This window comes from Carcharodon carcharias, chromosome 26 (genome assembly GCF_017639515.1).
Source record: "Carcharodon carcharias isolate sCarCar2 chromosome 26, sCarCar2.pri, whole genome shotgun sequence".
NCBI classification, from domain to species: domain Eukaryota; kingdom Metazoa; phylum Chordata; class Chondrichthyes; order Lamniformes; family Lamnidae; genus Carcharodon; species Carcharodon carcharias.
Genome location: NC_054492.1, coordinates 21,447,417 through 21,469,198, shown reverse-complemented (window position 1 = coordinate 21,469,198; position 21,782 = coordinate 21,447,417). Strand labels below are relative to the sequence as shown.

General features: G+C 40.9%; 1 protein-coding gene across 5 annotated transcripts in view; it reads right to left on the bottom strand.

The window, feature by feature from the left end:
• Positions 1–1,796: 1,796 nt before the first annotated feature.
• LOC121269882 (signal peptide peptidase-like 2A) overlaps positions 1,797–21,782 on the bottom strand; it is a 57,762-nt gene continuing 37,776 nt past the window's right edge. For 2 of the 5 annotated variants that reach the window (XM_041174958.1, XM_041174954.1), the window contains exons 11-16: positions 19,757–19,813; positions 19,584–19,640; positions 15,275–15,374; positions 14,230–14,307; positions 5,648–5,808; positions 1,797–2,646 (exon numbers count right to left, since the gene is read on the bottom strand). In XM_041174958.1, coding sequence (XP_041030892.1) covers positions 2,578–2,646; positions 5,648–5,808; positions 14,230–14,307; positions 15,275–15,374; positions 19,584–19,640; positions 19,757–19,813 — 522 coding nt within the window. In that variant the 3' untranslated portion in view covers positions 1,797–2,577. Of the gene's footprint in view, positions 2,647–4,617; positions 4,652–5,647; positions 5,809–14,229; positions 14,308–15,274; positions 15,375–19,583; positions 19,641–19,756; positions 19,814–21,782 lie in introns of all 5 variants that reach the window. The other 3 variants (XM_041174955.1, XM_041174957.1, XM_041174956.1) reach the window with 3 other exon arrangements.

Here is a 21,782-nt window from a genome sequence, read left to right as displayed (position 1 = left end):
CCTTCAACAGAACTGATCTTTCTTCACAAGGAGGGGGAAATATAAGCTGGTTTAAGGTTGGAGGGCGTGGGGTAGAGAAGTGGAGGGGGGGTGTTAGGAGCAGATCATCAAAAGATGTCACAGACAAAAGAACACAGAAGTTGGTGATATTATCTAAACGAATGTGCTAATTAAGAATGGATGGTAGGGCACTCAAGGTATAGCTCTAGTGGGGGTGGGGCAGCATAAAAATTTAAAAATAATGGAAATAGGTGGGAAAAGAAAAATCTATATAAACTATTAGAAAAGAAAAAAAGGGGGAAGAAACAGAAAGGGGGTGGGGATGGAGGAGGGAGCTCAAGACCTAAAGTTGTTGAATTCAATATTGTTTTTATTTTTGTTTTTATCTATTATGGACCAAATGGCTTTCTATGTGCCACAATACAGGGATAGTGAAACTCTCAAACAAGAGTGTCCCTTACAGCACCCTCCACCCACCCCAACATACCCCACACAAATTCTGGCACTTGCCTCCAGTCATTACCCTCTTAAGACAATTCATTGCAAAACTTCTATCCACTAAAATTCTTACCTTCGTAAGTGACTTTCATTCACCAGCATATTTTCTGTGTTTTCTTTTCAACCAGTTCATAGCTTTTTCGTCTGGTAGTCACTGAAGAGATTGTATTTACAAATCCAATTTCGTTTCCAGATATATGTAAACCAGTTTTTGGATGTTAATGCTCGCAGAGACCTCTGCTGGACAAAAGTTTTAAATGCACATCCATTTCCACAAATTGCTTACTTAGAGAAGGATTGCATCAGAGGTCAACACCTTCCATTCTAATACAGTCCAGGCCCTTTAGGTCCATTTCTAGTTAACTAAAGATGTTTTATTCTTTCCAATCATAACCTACCAGAGTAGGTAAACAGAAACTTTGGGTGGCAACTTCCAAATTGCCTTCAAAGGGATATCCACCAGAGACCTTACTTTGGTTTCCAAGCAAGTTTATATGGGAGTCTTGATACCGAGACAAGCACTGAAATTGGGAGAGGCTATTAAGCCCATCTTGGCTCATTCATCCAACAGGAAGAAAGGTTTATTTACTATACCCTATTCACAAAACCACTCCACGGTCATCATTCTTTGGTGAAGTCCTTCCTGATACTCACCCTAAATGGACTTTTTACTAGTTTTGGTCCTTCTCCTGAGTGTTCCAGATTCATATTATTAAATCCAGTTAATATTGTGCAGATCTTCTTCAGGTTCAATCTCAATCATCTCATTTCAAGGCAAATGACCTGGTTTTCCCCCTTGCAATTCTATCGGTGTGTGTGTTCATGATGAAATCAATTACAGCAAGATCTATTTGTGCAATGATTAAGTTGAAATAATTTTCGTTAAAGGAAATTCTTGATATATCTGCAGAATTTCCATATATGGAGTCATGATTTAAATAGCTGGGTAATCAGAAGATATAATCCAAATCAAACCTTGATTAAAATGGTGTTTTCTGTAGTGTTTATTGCCAATTCTTCATAGGAGGTGCTATCTTGAATGTGAATGACTACATTATCTAGTAGCCAGTAGAAATTAAAACTGCAATTTCTCCCATCTTCACCCAAATCAGCAACTGACTGACTTTTTAAGCGAAAACTTTAAAATACATCCATCCAATTACTGGTATGCAAAAAAAGCTTTTGTACCCAGCCATCCTGTGGGGAACAGGGGAGAATTACAACTAATGGTGCAGCAGCTACTGTGGATCAATGAACTGTTGACAAGATTCCCAACGAGGACAAATTCAAACCAGAGCTGTTTCTAAATATCTTTAATGAAACAAAAAAGTCATTTTCTGAAAAGTTACATTTTTTCCACTCAGATCATGTGCAAGAGGGCAGGAGATTACAATTCCTTTATAAACTTTAGCACACCCTGTTCCACAGAATGTAATTGAATAATCAAAATTAGCTACAAATCACACATTAGAAACCACTGCATCATAGCCTTCACCCTTCAATACACACAAAATAAGTATTCAAAAGGTTCTTAAATGAGTCAAATCTGTCTGGCAGATGTGAAACTGGAGCAAAAATTGAACAATTTTTGCCACTGCAAATTTGCAGAATTTGAGGAACAATTAAATAAAGGGAAAAATAAACAATGTCAGTTTACCCTAAGTTCATTTTCAGAGAGCAGAGTTTTTAAAACGACATCTTTCACCCTCTGGATGATCTCCTGATTTTCTTCATAGGGCGGCATGCAAGGCACTTGGTTCCTCTCAGGGACATGACAGCCCATCAACACCCAGAAAGGTTTATCATACATTTCAGTCCCGTTTTGGACATTAATAACTATTAAATATACTCCATAAAGCAGTAAAAGTGCATGATCAATTCTCAGATTCAGAAAACCTTTGGTAAATCGTTTAGTCATTACAAAAAAGTCAAGTGCAGAAGGTATTGTGCTGATCAGGACAATTGGCAGGACACAATTTGTCAGCTCAGATGCTGGTGTTAGAATTTTTTTTATAATTGTTTGATAATAAAACATGTATAAAAAACTAGAAATAATAAAGCAACTGGCATCTTTTAGGGTTATTCAGATGCTGGTTCAGTGAGAGTCTCAACCGTCTCTTCACTCGTTGTACCAACTCGATTCATCATCTGAGGAGGGAGAAAAAAGCCATTGAATCAGGGAAGAACGGCTACATTTACTTCATCGTCCAGCACAACTTTTTCAAAAGCACATTGCCTTTCAGAAACTCTGCAAAGCAATTTTCCACAAGATTCAAAATGTAAACAATCCCCAAACAGTGCTCAATTCACAGTAAATTTGGAGCACAAGGATGGAAACGGATTACTTCCTTGATCTTGATGTAGAAATACTTCTTCAGACTCTCTTCCTCACTGCAGAGCTATGGTATTTGTCAGAGTACTTAAGACCAAGCTGTTCTCTGGTTCCAGAGATGACTCGGATTAAAGTTTGTTTGTAGAAAGGGTATAGCAAGCAGCATCCCTGCTCACAATACAACCTCCTGAGCTTGTCCAACTTTGACAAAGAAAACGCCACAGTGCCAGACAATTGGCTAAGTTTGATATTACTAGCGGGGATTCTTAAATGACAGAATGTCAAAATTAAACAACTCTACGCGTTTAAAAAGCCATTTTCATAGAATCTGGACATTGTAGCCCAATCTGGTGAAATATTATTGGGTTAGGTGAGCAAGTACTAATACTGACAGGATGACATTGTACATTTTCCATGGCATCCAAACAATAATTCAAAACAAGAGTGAAGTAGGATAGGTTTTTAAAATCTTGTCTATGGTAGCTGATCTCAAACATAGCAAGTTAGGAAACAGAATTCAATAAATCTGATCGTTTATGGGCTAAGACCGTAAACAGTGATTGACAGCACTCCTGGATTGTCAAAACCCAATGTGTTCACTGGTGTCCTTCCAGAATGATCTTGCCCCTATACCTGCTTTCACATAATCCAGTCCCAAAGCCCACACCCCCAGGACAAAGCAACCCCAGTAACTACCCTTTTACTTGGGGCAAAGGGAGACATGCCTGGCATGACATTTAATTAAATGTGTGGGTTTCCTTCCTTGCTCTTTTAATGACAATGAACTAATGTGTGGAATGAATTTGGTGGAAACAAATGACATGGGTCAATTTATATAGGGAGAGAAAAAACCTCCCCTGTCTGGGGATTCAGGCCATTTGTGGGTTTCTCCCAGTGATTCCTATACAGCTACCCTGGAAACCTGCTGCCTTGGGGGAGGAGACCACAGGAGCTTATGACAAAATGTTACATTCCAGAAAGATAAACCAAAATACAATGAAAGCAGGGGAGTATGTGGAACAAAATTCATTCTTTTCCTCTGTAATTAACTTGTCTTGTAATCTCAAACATTTCAAGATTACAGTAGATGAGCAGAACTGCAAAGCTCAATAGGTCAGACAACACATTTATCCAATAAAGCTGCTCTATGCTATTGTCCTAAACCTCCTGAAATCGTCTACATGGAATGCTACTGATCCTGCCACAATTAATGCAGGATTACAAACCTGAAGGTTTTATCTGTGGCTATTCACCTGCTTTCCTGTAAAGATGCCCAACTTAACTAAACCCAGAATGCTAATTATTCATCCTCCTAGAATCCTCAGGCCATCCAGAAGCAGTGGCTTTTATGCAGGTCCATTGCCACATTTTCTTCAGGCAAGCACCACCAGGTTTTACTGCTCCATGCAGTACACACTGGATTCATTTTAGGATCCACAGGCTACAAGTTCTCATTTGGCAAATTCCTTAGTTAATTAGAATGATCACCATCTCTGTTTATCCAATCGCACAAATTCCTCCCGCTTCCTCGAGAACCACTTAACTTTTGCATGCAAGATCAGAAATGGAATCAATTACCCTAATCCAAGCAAACATTTTCAGCATTAATTTCAGAGAGGTTTTAATAGATGCAATTTCCCAAAGTGTCAAATTACAACACAATTAGCCACAATGGAACCTAGGAGGAAGAAGAAAAAATAGCAGAAGGATATTTGGCAAAAAGCTTAGCGAAGCAGGTTGCTAAAGCAGATAGTGTAATTGCAATAAACTTTAATAGTATACCACACCTTGTAATAAAGGTTCACTGGTGACATCCAAGACCTAGAGAGATCAGTTGCATTAAATTATTTGTAGACATTAACCCCAATCACACAGGCACCGTTTCCTGACCATGATGCTGGTCAAATGTTTAACTCTAAGCTGTGGCAATGCAAATATATTTCTGGATGCAGTGGAGTCCACCTAACTTCATATTGGTTGAAAACAGGACTTTATATTGAACAATATGCTAAGCACTTATACATTTGAAATGAATAGCACCAACCTGCAAGAGTAACACTCCATTCTATTACAAAACAAAAGTTGAAAGCCCTCCTTATATAGGTAACAAGACTGCAACTGAATAAACTGTACATTCACACCTACTCAGAAGTAGCCTGTGATTGACAAGTAAGGGATAAACTAACTTTTCAAGCCAAGTCTAAATTGGGATCCAAAACATTTTTAAAAATTTCATGGGCTAAGGACGTTGCCGACAAATTTGTTGCCCATCCTTAATTGCCTTTGAGAAGCTGGGGAGCCAGCTGATATTCCTTTTCAACCTTTCTGCAATGGTTTGGTACAACCGAGTGACTTGCTGGGCTGTTTCAGAGGGCAGTTAAGAGGGCATGTTGCTGTGGGTCTGGGTTCACATGGACATATTTCCTTTTGTTAGTGATGCAGATGATCAACTATAGTCTCGGTCACCATTACTGAAGTAAAGACATCACGTGCTCATCTAATCCATCTTCCTTCAAAAACAACATGCAAATAAATATTGGCCACTGTTGCAAACCGAAAAAAAGTGGTCGCCAGTGAAGAAACTTGGGAAGCCTGTGAAGATGGAAGTCCTTCAAGTGAAGCCAGAAGGGCTAGTCACACAATAATACACAAAAAAAACAGGGTAAAAGTGCAATTTGTGTTTATGTAACAATTTGGAAAATAAGACAGGACAACGACTGTGGTTAGCACATACACTGACACAGTTGCTTTTGTAATAAAAAGTTTAATTATATTCTATACCGAAACGTATAGAAGGGGTTAAAGAATTCTGCTAACCTCATAGCCATTTCCTGCCCAAAACATTTTCATTTCCCTACGGCTCCAGGCAGTCACAGCACAGGTGATGAGTGTACAAGGCACCAAGTAGAGCAAGGCAGGCTGTGCCATCGAAGTCAGGATCAGAGCAATAAATGTCAAAACCATGCCAACTGCATAAGCTGTAAAATGAAACAAAATTAAACATCATGGCCCACTTTAATACTCTGCCAATAACACCCAAAAGTAAAGAGGAATTTGTCGATCTTTAAGTGAACTCTAGATTTATATGTATGACTATTTAAAGGACGCAAGTAAGATCCACCTGACCCCTGGACCCCCAAACACAGGAATGAGGACAATCAAGAAATTCCACTCCTTTCATTTTAGACAATCAATTCTAAGACGAAAAGGGGAAAAAATTCCTTTCCAAGTTGATATCTATACAGCAGAAATAAACATAACACATTGGAATTTTTTTTCTTTTCCTTGCATAACTGATACGTTTTCCTTCCAATATTCCTGCTCCCCAGCCCTATACACAAATGGCCTTCAACTATCTTGGAACTGCCAACCATGATTAAATTAATGGTCAGCATGGGACACCCAAAAGCAAGGGTTGTTAATTAGGACCCAAGCCCAGGATACTCACAGCAGAGATTTTATCCTTTGGATGAAAAGTTCAATAGCAGCTGGTTCCGCAGACAAAATTCCACAGCACAAACGTCTCACCTAATGTCTCTCCCTTACCCATTACCAGTGGCAGATTAGCTTGTCATTCATCTCATTGCAGTTTAAAATACATCTGAAATTAGGCAAATGCAACAGCCATTTTATACACAGCCAAATGCCACAAGTTATAAGATCATAAATTGGAGGAGTATGCCATGCCATTTGGTCCATCAAACCTGCTCTGCTATTCAAGATCATGGTTGATTTGATCTTGGCTTTAACTCCACTCTCCTGCCTGTCCCCCATAATCCTCGACTCTTTTGTCAACCAACTCAGCCTTGGACATATTCAATGACCCAGTCTCCACTGCTCTCTGTGGAAGAGAATTCCAAAGGTTAACAATCCTCAGAAGAAATTCCACCGGAAATGGCAGACTCATTTTGAAATTGTGCCCCCTAGTTCTGGATTCTTCCACAAGGAAGCATCCTTTCAGGATCTACCTTGTCAAGTCCCCTCAGAATCTTATATGCTTCAATGAGATCACCTCACTCATCTAAACTCCAATGAGTATAGGCCCAACCTTCCCATCTTTTCCTCAAAGCAACCCCTTCATCCCAGGAATCATTCCACTGAACCTTCTCTGAACTGCTTCCAAAGTATATCCCGCCTCAAATAAGCAGGCCAAAACTGTACACAGTACACCAGGTGTAGTCTAACTGATGCCTAGTACAGCTGTAGCAAGACTTCCCTAATTTTATACTCCATCTTCCTTGCAATAAAAAGGTCAACATTCTATTTGCCTTCCTAATTACTTGCTGCACACACATACTAACCCAGATTTGTAAACAAGGACATCCAGATCCATCTGGACCGCAGCATTCTGCAGAATCTCGTCATGTCCCTAAGACATGAAAGAGATCATAAACTGTTTTGCTTATTTAAAAAGTAGACTTTGCTGAACCAAATAAATGGCTACAGGTCACAAGATGGCTCGTTTCTGGAAATTTCAGAAAAGCTCAACTCTCATCCTTGTGGAATCTCATACCTCTCATTGTGAGGACATTACAATCAACAAAACCAGGGACCAGCAGACAATCTGTCTCCCCAGCCTGGTCCTCTAACAAAGGGAAGCCATCGAAACTTGTTATAGCTGCAGAGGCACTCATTTATCTCTTAAGGTGAACAATAGATTTTGACTAGAGGCATACAAAGCGCTTGTTAGTCTGCAAGTGACTCATTAATGTAATCTTCCAAAATTCCCAGATTCTGGAAAGTGGATTGGAAACTGCAAATGTAGCACCATTATTCAAGGAAGGAAGGAGACAAAGCAGGAAACTATAGGCTAGTTAGTCTTAACACCTGTCACTGAGGAAAATGCTAGAATCCATTATTAAGGAAGCAGTCACATGACCTAAGTTCTGGCCTTTGGAAAGTTTTAATACATTTTCAGACTCACAACCAAGTCCGCTGTTTCAACTCCAGTCTGGAAACATCAAAGCACACTTAACAAAAACAGAATTACCTGGAAAAACTCAGGAGGTCTGGCAGCATCGGCGGAGAAGAAAAGTCGGTCGAAGTGTCATGAGGACTCAAAACGTCAATTCTTTTCTTCTCCGCCGATGCTGCCAGACCTGCTGAGTTTTTCCAGGTAATTCTGTTTTTGTTTTGGATTTCCAGCATCCGCAGTTTTTTTTGTCTTTAAAGCAGACTTAAGACTGACCAACAATCTGCATCAAGTCTAAGCCTCCTTGAATCCTGTTTCTCCGGAAGATTGCTGCCATTGCCTGCCAAGCAGACCAAGTCTCTGTATATCAATATAAAAACAAAAAAACTGCGGATGCTGGAAATCCAAAACAAAAACAGAATTACCTGGAAAAACTCAGCAGGTCTGGCAGCATCGGCGGAGAAGAAAAGAGTTGACGTTTCGAGTCCTCATGACCCTTCGACAATTGTCTCACAAAGACCACCCGTAGAGATGTCACAAGACCCAAGACGGAGGACGGAGAGGCCGCACGAGATGGGTATTGTATATCTCCAGGGTGGGAGGCCTAACGCCTGATCCCCGGTGGGCGGGTAAGGTGGAGTATTTGTAAATAGGGGTTAAGTAAACCTAAGAATTGTCTGGCACTTTGATTAGTTATTCTACTCTGTTTAACCATTTGTTAGTGTTACTTAAAGTTGGTTACAATTATGTTAACTTAATTACGGCTTTTTCCTTTGTTAATGTAAATAAGTAATTAATAAAGTAACACACATCAGATGATGTAATTCAGGGTAGGTCTTCGGACCACTAACTTTGTGACTGGCTTCCTGGTTTCTTCGCTACCTAAGTGGCAAACATCCACGCTTGCCAAATTTTAAATTCGGGCTGAAAATCAAGACCAAGCGACCTAGAGCTCCGTTTCCACCTGATCCGCAGCCCTTGGCGGCGACTTTTTCGCCGCCCCTGGCTGTGGTTTCCTGGAGTTAAGACGCAAGTTCTGTCGAAGGGTCATGAGGACTCGAAACGTCAACTCTTTTCTTCTCCGCCGATGCTGCCAGACCTGCTGAGTTTTTCCAGGTAATTCTGTTTTTCTCTGTATATCAACCTCATCTCGCTATGTCACCAAAAGGAATTCTGCAAAATTCTGCTACAAGTAGCTAAATGTAGCTCCTCCATGAAAGAACCCTTACTGGACTTGGACTCTGGCAATCACATGAAATGATATCACACCTGTGGTACTTTTTATTTAAGTTATTCACAGCTGTAAAAACTCCTCTTTCCCACCTTCTTATTCTGTGTACATGTGAAGTTGCAACCATTCCCTGGGTTTGAATATGTGAATAAACTATTTCTGATTAAACCCTAAAGTATTTGTTGTAAGTCACTTTAAGAATTTACCTCTCAAACAGTTTGGGTAAACAGGCCACAACTTATTTCAAAAATTAAAATACCTCTGCTTAAGGACAGACAGCAAACAAAGGAGTTCAGTTTTGCATCCCTCACCTATCCGTAACACTCCATTTAAATATTTTGCTTTTCTATTCTTCCTGCTAAAGTGACAATTTCAGATTTTCCCACATTATAGTCCATCTGCCCACTTTTTGCCCACTCACAACCCACCTATATCCCTTTGCAGACTCTTTGTATCCTCCTCACAACTTGCTTTCCCACCTTTGTATAGTCTGCAAATTTGACAAACATAATCCAGTGCTTCATACAAGTCATTCATATAGATTGTAAATAGCTGAAGCCCCAGCACTGATCCCTGCAGCACTTGTTACAGTTTGACAACCTGAAAATGACATTTATCCCAACATGGTTTCCTGTTAGTTAGCAACTCCTCCATTGATGCTAATATCACCCCTAACACCATGAGCTCTTTTCTTGTGCAGTAACCTTTTACATAGCACCTTATTGAATGCTTTTTGGAAATACAAATACAGTACATCTACTGGTCCCCCTTTATCCACCCTACTTGTTATATCCTCAAAGAGCTCCAACAAATGTGTCGAACACCATTTCCCTTTCACAAAACTATGTTGGCTCTGCCGATTGTATTATTATTTTCTAAATGTCCTGCTACTGCTTCCTTAATAATGGATTCTAGCATTTTCCTCAGTGACAGGTGTTAAGAATAACTAGCCTAGTTTCCTGCTTTGTCTCCTTCCTTCCTTGAATAATGGTTATACATTTGCAGTTTCCAATCCACTTTCCAGAATCTGGGGAATTTTGGAAGATTACAATTCATGCATCCACCATCTCTGCAGCCACTTCCTTTAACACTCTAGAATGCAAGCTATCAGGTCCAAGGGACTTGTTAGCTTTTAGTCACAATAGTTATCCTAGCTCTTTTTCCTCTAATGATCGTGATTGTTCCAAGTCCCTCCCTCCCTTTTGCAATGTTTTTCTATTATTCTTGTGATGCTTTGTGTCTTGTGAAGACAAATACAAAATACTTGCTTAAAGTTCCTGCCATTTCATTTTCCATTAACTCCCTTGTAAGAAACATAGAAAATAGGAGTAGGTCATTTGGCCTTTCAAGCCCACTCCGCCATTCTATATCATGGCTGATCCTTGATCTGAATGCCGGACTCCCATGCTCTCCCCATACCTCCTGATGCCTTTAGAGTCCAGAAATCTATTTTGTTCTTAAATATATTCAGTGACTTGGCCTCCACAGCCTTCTGTGATAGAGAGTTCCACAGGTTTACCACCTGAGTGAAGAAGTTTCTCCTCTTCAGTCTTAAATGGTCTACCACGTATCCTGAGGCTGTGACCCCTCATTCTGGACCCCCCAGCCAGAAGAAATATCATCCCTGCATCCAGTCTGTCCATCCCTGTCAGAATTTTTAATGTTTTAATGAGATCTCCTCTCATTCTTCTAAACTCCAGTGAATACAGGCTTAGTCGACCCAATTTCTCCTCATATGACAATCCTGCCATCCCAGAAATGGCACTGCCCCACAGCAAGTATATCCTTTCTTAGGTAAGGAGACCAAAACTGCACACAATATTACAGGTGTGGTCTCTCCAAGGCCCTGTACAGCTGCAGTAAGACATCCTTGCTCCTATACTGAAGTCCTGTCACAATGAAGGCCAACATACCATTTGCCTTTTTAACTGCTTGCTGCACCTGCATGCTTGCTTTCAGTGACTGGTGTACAAGGACACCCAGGTCCTTTTGTACATCAACATTTCCCAATCCATCACCATTTAACTAATACTCTGCCATTGTTTTTCCTACCAAAGTGGAAAACTTCACACTTTTCCACATTATACTGCATCTGCCAGGTACTTGCCCATTCACTCAACCTTTCTAAATCACCTTGAAGCCTAACATCCTCCTCTTCACTCACATTCCCAAGTTTCATGTCGTCAACAAACTTGGAAATATTACATTTGGTTCCCACATTCAAATCATTAATATAATAGCTGGGGTCCAAGCACTTATCCCTGCGGTACCCCACAAGTCACCGGCTGCCACTCCGAAATAGACCCTTTTATTCCTACTCTGTTACCTGCCTGGTAACCAATTCTCAATCCATGCCAACATATTACCCCAATTCCTTATGCTTTAATTTTACACACTAACCTCTTTTGTGGGGTTTTATCAAAAGCTTTCTGAAAATCCAGATATATCACATCCACTGGTTCTTCCTTATTTATTCTGCTAGTTACGTCCTCAAAATACTCCAGTAGGCTTGTCAAACATGATTTTCTCTTTCGTAAATCCATGTTGACTTTGTCTAATCCCATTGTTATTTTCTAAGTGTCCTGTTATCACATTGTTTATAATAGAGTCTAGTATTTTCCCTACTACTGATGTTAGGTTAACCGGTCTGTAATTTGCTGCTTTTTCCCTCCATTTTTTTTTAAATAGTGGAATTGCATTTCCTACCCTCCAATTTGCCAGGGCTGTTTCAAAATTCTGTAGATTCTGGAAGATGAATTTGCAGAAGGATTTGGACAGATTAGGAGATGGGCAAAGAAGTGGCAGATGGAATACAAAATGGGGAAATATGAGGTCACGCACTTTGGTAGGAAGAATAGAGGCATAGACTATTTTCTAAATGGGGAGAGAATTCAGAAATCTGGAGTGCAAAGGGACTTGGGAGTCCTAGTACAGGATTCTCTTAAGGTTAACTTGCAGGTTGATGAAGTAGTTAGGAAGGCAAATGCAATGTTGGCATTTATTTCGAGAGGACTAGAATATAAAAGTAGGGATGTGCTGCTGAGGCTTTATAAGGCTCTGGTCAGACAACATTTAGAATGTTGTGAGCAATTTTGGGGCCCGTATCTCAGGAAGGATGTGCTGGCCCCGGAGAGGGTCCAGAGGAGGTTCATGAGAACGATCCCAGGAATGAAAGGCTTAACATATGGAGGAACGTTTGAGGACTCTGGGTCTATACTCGATGGAGTTTAGAAGGATGAGGGGGGGATCTGATTGAAACTTACAGAATACTGAAAGGCCTGGATAGAGTGGATGTGGGGAAGATGTTTCCATTAGTAGGAGAGACTAGGACTCAAGGGCACAGCCTCAGAGTAAAGGGAAGACCTTTTAGAACAGAGATGAGGAGAAACATGTTTAGCCAGAGAGTGGTGAATCTATGGAATTCATTGCCACAGAAGGCTGTGGAGGCCAGGTCATTGAGTGTATTTAAAAACCATGATAGATAGGTTCTTGATTGGTAAGGGGATCAAAGGTTACAGGGAGAAGGCAGGAGAATGGGATTGAGAAACTTATCAGTCATGATTGAATGGCAGAGCAAACTCGATGGGCCAAATGGCCTAATTTCTGCTCCTATGTCTTATGGTCTTATGACAACCAATATATCCACTATTTCCATGGCCACATCCTCTCAGATACCAACACTCACTATTGCTCTTCTTTTCCTTATATATTTGTAGCTTTTACTGTTCGTTTTTATATTTCTTGCTAGTTTACTCTCATCCTTCTCAGAGTCTCTTTCAATAAAGATATATTCTATTCAGTTATGAAATATCTCCCAAAATGCTTCTCTAGAGTCCTATCTTTTAACCTATTTCCCATTCCACTTTAGCTAGCCCCATCATCACAAACATAAAAACAAAGGCAATCTGAAGGGCCAGAACTAGTTTCAGACCCAAATTTCTCACCCTCAAACTGAACATGAAATTCTACCATATTATCACTCTTAGCTAGAGATTCATTTACAATGAGGACATTAATCAATCATGGTCCAAAATAGCTTGTTCTCTGGCTGGTTCCAGAACGCACTGTTCCAAGAAACTGTTCCGAATACACCCTCAACTCATCCACCAGGTTACTTTTGCCAATTTGATTAATCCAATCTAAGATGATTAAAATTTCCCACAATTATTGCAATATCTTCCTTACAAGCTCCAAGTAAATCTCGATTTATACTATTAAGCAGCCTATAAACTCTCATCGGTGACTTCTTTCCTTTGCTATCTTGTATCTTCAACTACACTGATTCTACATTTTGATCCTCCAAACCAAGATCATTTCCCAGTCCTATGCTGATCTTATCCTTTATTAACAGAGCCACCCTTCTTTTCCTTACTGCCTGTCCTTTCCAAATATCAAATACCCTCGAATATGCTGGGCCCAGCCATGGTTACTTTGCAACTATACCTTTTTTTAAGGCCAACATTTCATACTCATTTATTTCCATTTGTTCTATCAATTCATCCAACTTGCTAAGAATGCCACATGCATCCAGATAAAAAGTTTTAATTCTGTCTTTTTTTTTACCAATTTTGCTAACTCTCACCTTATTTGCTGGAGCACATTTATGTTTGTGCGTGCTGTCCCTTCCTGTAACACTCTGGTTAGTATCCACATTTCTACCTTGCACTATTGGCTCGCCTTTTCTCCTTCTAATTCTCCCCTCAAATGCACCCTCCTCCACTATTCTGTTTCTATCCAGGGCTGTAGAGAGGGCTTTAAATTATTTGCCAGGACACTAATCCCAGCATGGTTCAGGTGAAGGCCACTCCAATGGTACAGCTCCCTCTTTCCCCAATACTGATACCAGTATCCCATGCAGCAAAACCCATTTCTCCCACACCAAGCCTTAAGCCAAGCATTAAACTTTCTGAACTTATTTAACCTATGCGATTTGTTCGTAGCTCATGTAGTAATCCAGAGATTATCTTTGTGGTTCCGCTTACTTAAATGTGAAGCCAAGATATTTGACATCTAAACGCAAATGCTTTTTTCCTGTCTCTCCGATCCAACTGCTCCAGATCCAGATTAGATTAGGCAACAGTAAAGATTCTCTTCATTTTTCTCAGAACATTGAACGAGGGACATCTCAACCATATTTTTCAGACAAGACTTTGGAACATTAATTCACTGCCATCTACTGATCCTTATTCACGAGCATAGATTGAATCAAAACTATTTCCTTGGTATCCTCAATTTGTTTTGCAAATATTTTTTTACCTATAGTGCACAAAATAAAATAGATGTTGGAGGTATTTGTCTGCAAATCAAATCTTCGGCAATAAGCAACCAACAGTCCTGTAAGAGAATAGGGCACCATCAAAACCAGAACAAAAATTATAAATGTTATGTGAATTATATGACAATTTATAACTCAAACTTTCAATTTTTTGCAGTTAAAACACCATCAATTCCTCTTTTACAGTTTGCTCTATGAAATTAGCATGCAGGCCTGCTGAATCTGCAGCACAAATGTTGCCGTCATTATATAAACATACCTTGTTACAAAAGTTAGTTACCACTGAAAAATACTAAATTCACAGCATACTGGAATTAACTTTACAAAAACAGTCACTTCTGTTGTTAGTGTTCATACAGCGGTTCAAGGCAGCAGCTCACCGCCACCTTTTTGGGGCAACTAGGGATGGGCAATAAATGTTGGCCCACCAACAAAGCTCACATCCCATGAATGAAAGAAAAAACTTACTGTAATCCATGAATTGATAGAGGGTGAAGTGTGATTAATAGACTTCAAGTTACAAGGCAGCATTTCAGAAATGTAGCACCTTCCCAATGGGACAAGCAGAACCCGGTTCCAATGAGCTGGGTGGGGCAAATACATTGGATGAAAAGTCTCAGGGTTGGGCTATTGGATGAAATGAGCTCTAGCAGCTTTTTAAAAACCAGTCTGCCAACTAGCACAGGAGAAACATTATTTATTCTTCCTTTGTAACACGAGCAACAATTTGAGAGAAAAAAGTAGTAGTGGATTTTTAAAAGTCTGTTGGGGTTTTATAGGGGCAATCCATTTCATTAATTGGTCCATTTTTCATGCATAGCTAACATATTCAATGCAATATTCACCTTGGACCTGTACAGCAGATAGAATTCAAAATTAAAATATTGGTACCTCAAGTTCCTACACTGCACGGATGAGCTAACAAACATAGGATTTATATGCAATGATAGGTTGCAGGTTTGCAATGTCCCCAGCTGTCACCAAATAATTCCAATGATGGAGAAATGCAGAAATATTTTTACTCACCAGGTACAATAATATCCCCAAATCCCAGCAAAGAAAATGGCATTCCACATATGGTTGCAACAGATGTCACCAATCTCGGCACTCTGATAACCACAGGCAACTAGAAGAAACATAACAATGGTCAGTGAGGCTTAATTGACTGCTCTTAAATTTACAAGAGCTGCAGCAAGTAGGGGATTGGTCTGTTAACTGTGACACTTCAATTTTTTTATGCTTTGTTAAACTAGGTTTTTTAAAGTAAAAAAAAAACTCACTAGTCGTTACACTCAGATAATATGAGTAATCTGCACACAGCTACATGGAATTCTCACCTAGGAAGCTGGAAACCACATCCCAATAATGGTTTATAAAAACACAGGCACTCGGTTCACAGCCGCACTAGTTTAGTAAGAACAGGTGATATGGGATTGATTTACCCTCCCCCACCACAATCACCTCACCACTGGAAAGCACTGTTCCACTAAGTAGTTTGGCTGAGAAAAGTAAGCTTATTAGAACAGATCAGGTTATCGGAGGGAAGTTTACAGCTGATTACACAGGTAAGGTGTCAGGTGTTCATCCAGCAAGATTTCCCCAAAAATTCCAAGTTGTTAAAACATCGCGGAAATGAAAGTTGGCAAACAGCTAGCAACTTACACACAAAAGCTAGTTTTGCAGTCAGCTGCAAAATGATGGTATTCATGGCTGACCTCAAAAAAAGTGGCCCAATCTATTGTGGATTTCCCCTTTTGAAGCATCAGTTTGAATTTGCTGCCAAGTCACGAGGATTTCTAAACATCCAAGCGGCAGTGATGTCATCAAGCAGAGTAAGCAGCCAATCACACTCAAGAAGTTACTTCCTGGTTTCTTGGGGTGTGAAGTTTCACGTTTAATTAAACATTTTAAACAGTCAAAATAAACTATTAGGACACACATGGGGCAGAATTTCATCCATGTCAGGTGGGCACAGTCAGGAAGCCGACTGTGGTCAGGGCCAGAAGGCAATTTCACATTGGTGGGTGAGGGGCAGTGCTGCCCGTGCAGGCAGGGGGAGAGGGCCAAGTGCAACCTTCGCTCATGCGCGCTTCATAATCTCCCCGAGGCACCTGAGTTGCCTCAGGGAGATGAAGAGATATGAACAAAAAAATGTAATGAAACACGTCCCCTCGTGACTGAAACATGAGCAGGGACATGTTATTAACGAAAAATTAAAGTTTTGATTTTAATTGCCTTTGGAAACCTCATCCCGCCCGTGGATGGGGTTTCCAAAAAAGTGCAAAGCCCACTTGGCCTTTTCGCCTGCCCGCCCACCATAAGGGTGGACGGGCAGCAAAAAGTTTCTTGTAATTAACTTCTTAATGGCCTTAATAGGCCTTTTAATTGTCGGTGGACGTGCTGCCATTCCAGCTCGTGCCTGCCAACCAAAATATTGCACGAGATGACGTTGGGACACTCGACCAACGCCATCGCACGCCATTTTACGCTCAGTCAGGGCGGGCGTTGACAAAGATATAAAGTTAGGTTTTCCAGGGTCAGGGGTTTTCCAGCAGTAAATGTGAACTTAGTACACTGTTAAAACCCAGTGACACTTCATTCAACAAGCTGCAACCTTTTCAACTCCTTTTACAATGAGGCCAATGGCATAAAAGGCAAATTCTCAGTGATTTTAATTGATCGCAGTCTGGGAGATCTTCAACAGCCCACCCTCTGGAGAAGCACAAGAATCACGGACAGCAATTTCTGGATTCCCACATTTAACTGCATATGTGCAGATTTCAGAAGTCGCTGACCGTGGACCCCGATAGAACTCAAGACACATGAAATAGGAGTTGTTTCACCATCAGTGCTATCATAAAATCACGGCCATCTCGCTGTTTGAGATTACATACAAATATGCAAATTAGGAGATCATTCGGTCCCTCAAGCCTGCTCTGCCATTCAATACGATCATGTCTGATTGTGGCCTCAACTCCACATTCCGCCTACCCCGATAATCTTAAACTCACTTGTTAGTCAAGAATCTATCTCCCTCTGACACTGCCTCCACTGCTCTTTGGGGGAATTCCAAAGATTCACAACCCTCAAAAATTTCTCCTCATCTCCATCTTAAATGGGAGACCCTTATTTTTAAACTGTGGCCTCTAGTTCTGGTCTATTCCATGGGTACAGACCCAGCCTGTCCAATCTTTCCTCATAATATAAACCCCACTCCTGCTCCCATCCAACCCAACACCCCTCCCACCAACCCCAGGACTCAGTCAAGTGAATCTTCTCCACACTGCTTCTAACACATTTATATCTCAAATAAGGAGGCCAAGAATTACATGGAAAGTTTAGGCTAACTATATTTTGGTTAAAAAATGAATTGATAATTTTATAGGTCTGAAAGTTAAACTGTCCCCTTTAGTGTCAGGAATACAAGCTGCACTTCTACAAAGTAACTGTCCCCTTTTCCTAATTAGTGTTTGGAATTCTCCTCCCCAGACAGCAGTGGAGGCTGAGTCATCAATTATATTCAAAGCTGGATTAGACAGATTTTTGATCAACTAGAAAACCAAGGGCAGAATTTTCACCTCGGCGGGTGGGCAAGCGACCCACTCAAGCATGAAATGGCGTGTGTTGACATCGGGCGAGATTCCTGGCTTCAACACACCGTTCAGTCAGCAGGTGCACACGGGAATTGGCAGCGTGCCTGCCGACAATTAAGAGGCTGCAAAGGCCATTAAAGTATTAAGTTAAATTTTTCACTGCCCGCCCAACCTTACGGTTGTTGGGCAGGCGAAAAGGCCAAGCGGCCTTTGGATTTTTTTTGGAACCTTCATCCATGGGCATGATGGAGTTTCCAAATTCCAATAAAAAAAATCAAATAAATTTTAAAATTTTTACTTAAAACATGCCCCTGGTCATGTGACAGTCACATAAGGGGACATGTTTTACAACCTTTTTCTAATTTTTTTTTTGAAGACTCATCTCCGAGGCAATTCTGTGCTCGCCTCCTCCCTCCACCCCCCGCACAGACAGTGCTGATCGCTGCTGCTTGTATTTCATGCTGGGCAGGCCTTAATTGGCCCGACAGCGTGAAATCGTGGTCCAGCCCCGCTCAGGGGCAGCGGTCAGCTTCCCGACAAAGGGCTAAATTCTGCCCCAAGGGTTATGAGGGACAGGCAATAAAGTGGAGTTAAGGCCACAATCAGATCAGCTATGAGCTTACTGAATTGGGTTGAGGGACTGAACGGCCCACTTCTACGTTTTATGTTCTTCTATTACTACTACAAGACCCCATTTATTTTTTTAAACTTTGTAAAGCATAGATATAGCATAATTAACAGACTGCTGAGTTTAAAGTTTTTATGCAGGCAACTGTCCTTATCATTTCCAAAGGAGACCTCTTATTTTCCCTAATTATGGCATCTTCAGTTTCCCCTCTTCTCCATGCATTTTATAACAAAAGGCATCACAAATTGCTGTGAATTGAAGGATAAGTTTCCAACCAGCGACATCTTTGCACAAAATGGCCCTGTGCCTAATGCTTATCGTTTAAGTGGGAATGGGCACCCAAAAGTGAAAGGATATCAGCCCCTTCATCAAGAGCACTGTTATAATGTGGTTACTAGCAAGTCAGTACGGGTTACTCCAATTGAACCTTACTTGGCCAGCTCACCTTATCTATCAGTTAGACTCCCAAAGATGAATCTATTACCAGAAGGGCATAAATCAGCTGGGGATGGGAGTGGACAAAAAGAGAAAAGGAAAAAGCCCCAAGTTTAAAAGTACTCAAGAAACAAGTTCCAAAGTGGAGAGGTCGCTTAGCACAGGTGAAGAAACTCCAGCACCGGGTGTCTCAGGCTCACCCGGATAACCAAACTCATAGGCCCACCCCAGCTACCTGCCATTCATTCTTTGCAGCAGGAATGAGTAGCTCTCCACTCCAGTGTTAATTCCTGCACTCATTGTTAAAGTGCCTTACCAAAAGACTCGTTAAAGCGATAGGACCAAAAGACTTTCTTCTCAACACAAGACTTTGAAAAAAAATAAATAGGAAGATACCATCTGATCTACGCCACTGCTCTGTTTCGCTGAACAGGGATCCGGGCTCCAAGATTCCAGAGTACAACAATAGATTGAAAGCAATTTCCTTTTCCCCTGTCCTTTGGAACAAACTCAGGACAGTACACGCATTCAAACAGGTATCTTGTAGTTACACCCCATAGTTCACAACAACCTGTAAGGAGGTATGATCTGTGAAGGACTACAGATGATTGTTAAAATAAAAGCAATTAATTGGTCCCAACATAATTTTAACTTTGATGGATACAAATACATTTCTTACTTTTTCATTGTGAGCCACTGGTTCAACTGTAAGTCCCATTAGGTAGTTTCCAGTACTCTAGAATCAAACCCAACATTTAGTACACGAGAGAATCTGAAAACCCAGCATTTCTGCAGTTTGTTAGTAAAGCATCAGCTTTAACCAATGGCTGAAGTGTTTAGTTTCTATTTCACCTTTTCACCAGTAGATCCAGATCCAGCAGCAACTTCAACCATAATGCTCTCATGGTTCTGAAAGGGAACAAATGATTTCATTTAAACTGCATCAAGTAAGATTTACATTTATTTACCAACTCCCTCATAATTCCTACTTGAATGCACACAGGCAGGTAATCTACCCCAAGTCCTCTAAAATTACTTAACTGACATGTAAAAATTCCATCCTGGTAGAGAAAGCAACTGGCATTTGCTTGGCCCCATTCTTCCCTGACACCATCTGCATGCCCAACCTCTTTATACTCCCCTGGGCTCCACATGTAGCATACTGCCAAGTCACAAGACTGCTTACGGCTAAACCTCAACACATAAGAATTATCAGAAAACAGTCTTAAAGTTACAATTGGATCAATACTTTCATTTAAATATTTTCAATTTAAGAGAACAGGCAATTTCTGTAGTAACCCTTTGAAGTTTGGTTACTAGTAGATGCATAGAAAGCAGCCAGAATAATTTGCTTCCAATTCTTCCTTAATGCTATACCAAGTATAATCACCACTTCAATTTGTGGAACAAGTAATAAATCTATAGAAAAGTTAAATTAATCATTCAAATACAGAGAACTTTGGTAGACTTGTGATTTGGAAATTAAGTTGTGAATAAAGTTAATTGTTACACTTTGGCAGAAGAAATGAGGAGAGACAATATAAACTGATTTTTTTTTTTAAAAAGAGAGGTGTAGGAACAGAACGTAAGAAATGGGAGAAGTAGGTGATTCAGCCCTTTGAGCTCGCTCCGCCATTCAGCGAGATCACTGCTGATCTTCTACTTCAACACCATTTTCATGCACTATCCCCGTATCTCTTGATGCTTATAAGATAGAAACAAGGACAAGTCAAGGCGGCTGCTTAAAAAAAAAGCATAGGACAGCCTGGGCTTTACAAAAAGAGAAAAGAGAGTACAAAAGCAATAAGATATGCTAAACCTTTATAAAACACCGGGTAGTTCCCAGTCAGAGTAGTGTACACAATTCCAAGCACCACACTTCAGGAAGGATGCCAAGACCTAGGAGAGGGTGATTCACGAGATTGTCATTTCTGGAACCAGACTTCAGTTACTGAATAGATTAGAGAAGCTGGGACTGTTCTCCTCAGAGAAGGTTAAAAGGGAAATTCAGAGGTGTTTAAAATAATGAAAGAATCTGATAAAGTAGATAAGGTGAATCTCTTTCCAGCAGAAGGGTCAGCACCCAGCAGATGTCAGTCAGTACGTGGCATCAAAAGCCCTAGCAGAACGGGAGTCAATGGGAATCAGGGGGAAAGCACCCTGCTGGCTGGAGTCATACCTAGCACAAAGGAAGATGGCTGTGGTTGTTGGAGGTCAATCATCTCAGCTCCAGGACATCACTGCAGGAGGTCTTCAGGGCAGTGTCCTCAGTCCAACCATCTTCAGTTGCTTCAATGATCTTCCCTCCATCATAAGGTCAGAAGTGGGGATGTTTGCTGACGATTGCATAATGTTCAGCACCATTCGTGACTCCTCAGAAACTGAAGCAGTCCATATCCAAATGCAGCAAGACCTGGACAATACCCAGGTTTGGGCTGACAAGTGGCTACGAATCCTGCAGCAAGTAACTCACTTGCCGACTGCCCCCAAAGCCTGTCCACCATCTACAAGGCACAAGTCAGGAATTTGATGGAATACTCTGCACTTGCCTTGATGAGTGCAGCTACAGTAACACTCAAGAAGTTTTACACCATCCAGGACAAAGCAGTCCCGCTTGATTGACACTCCATCCACTAACATTCACTCCCTCCACCAGCATTGCACAGTGACAGCAGTGTGTACCATCTACAAGATGCACTGCAGGAACTCACCAAGCCTCCTCAGAGAGCACCTTCCAAACCCACGACCACTACTATCCAGGACAAGGGCAGCAGACACATGGGAACACCACCACCTGGAAGTTCCCCTCCAAGACACTCACTATCCTAACTTGGAAATATACCGTTGTTCCTTCACTGTCGCTGGGTCAAAATCCTGG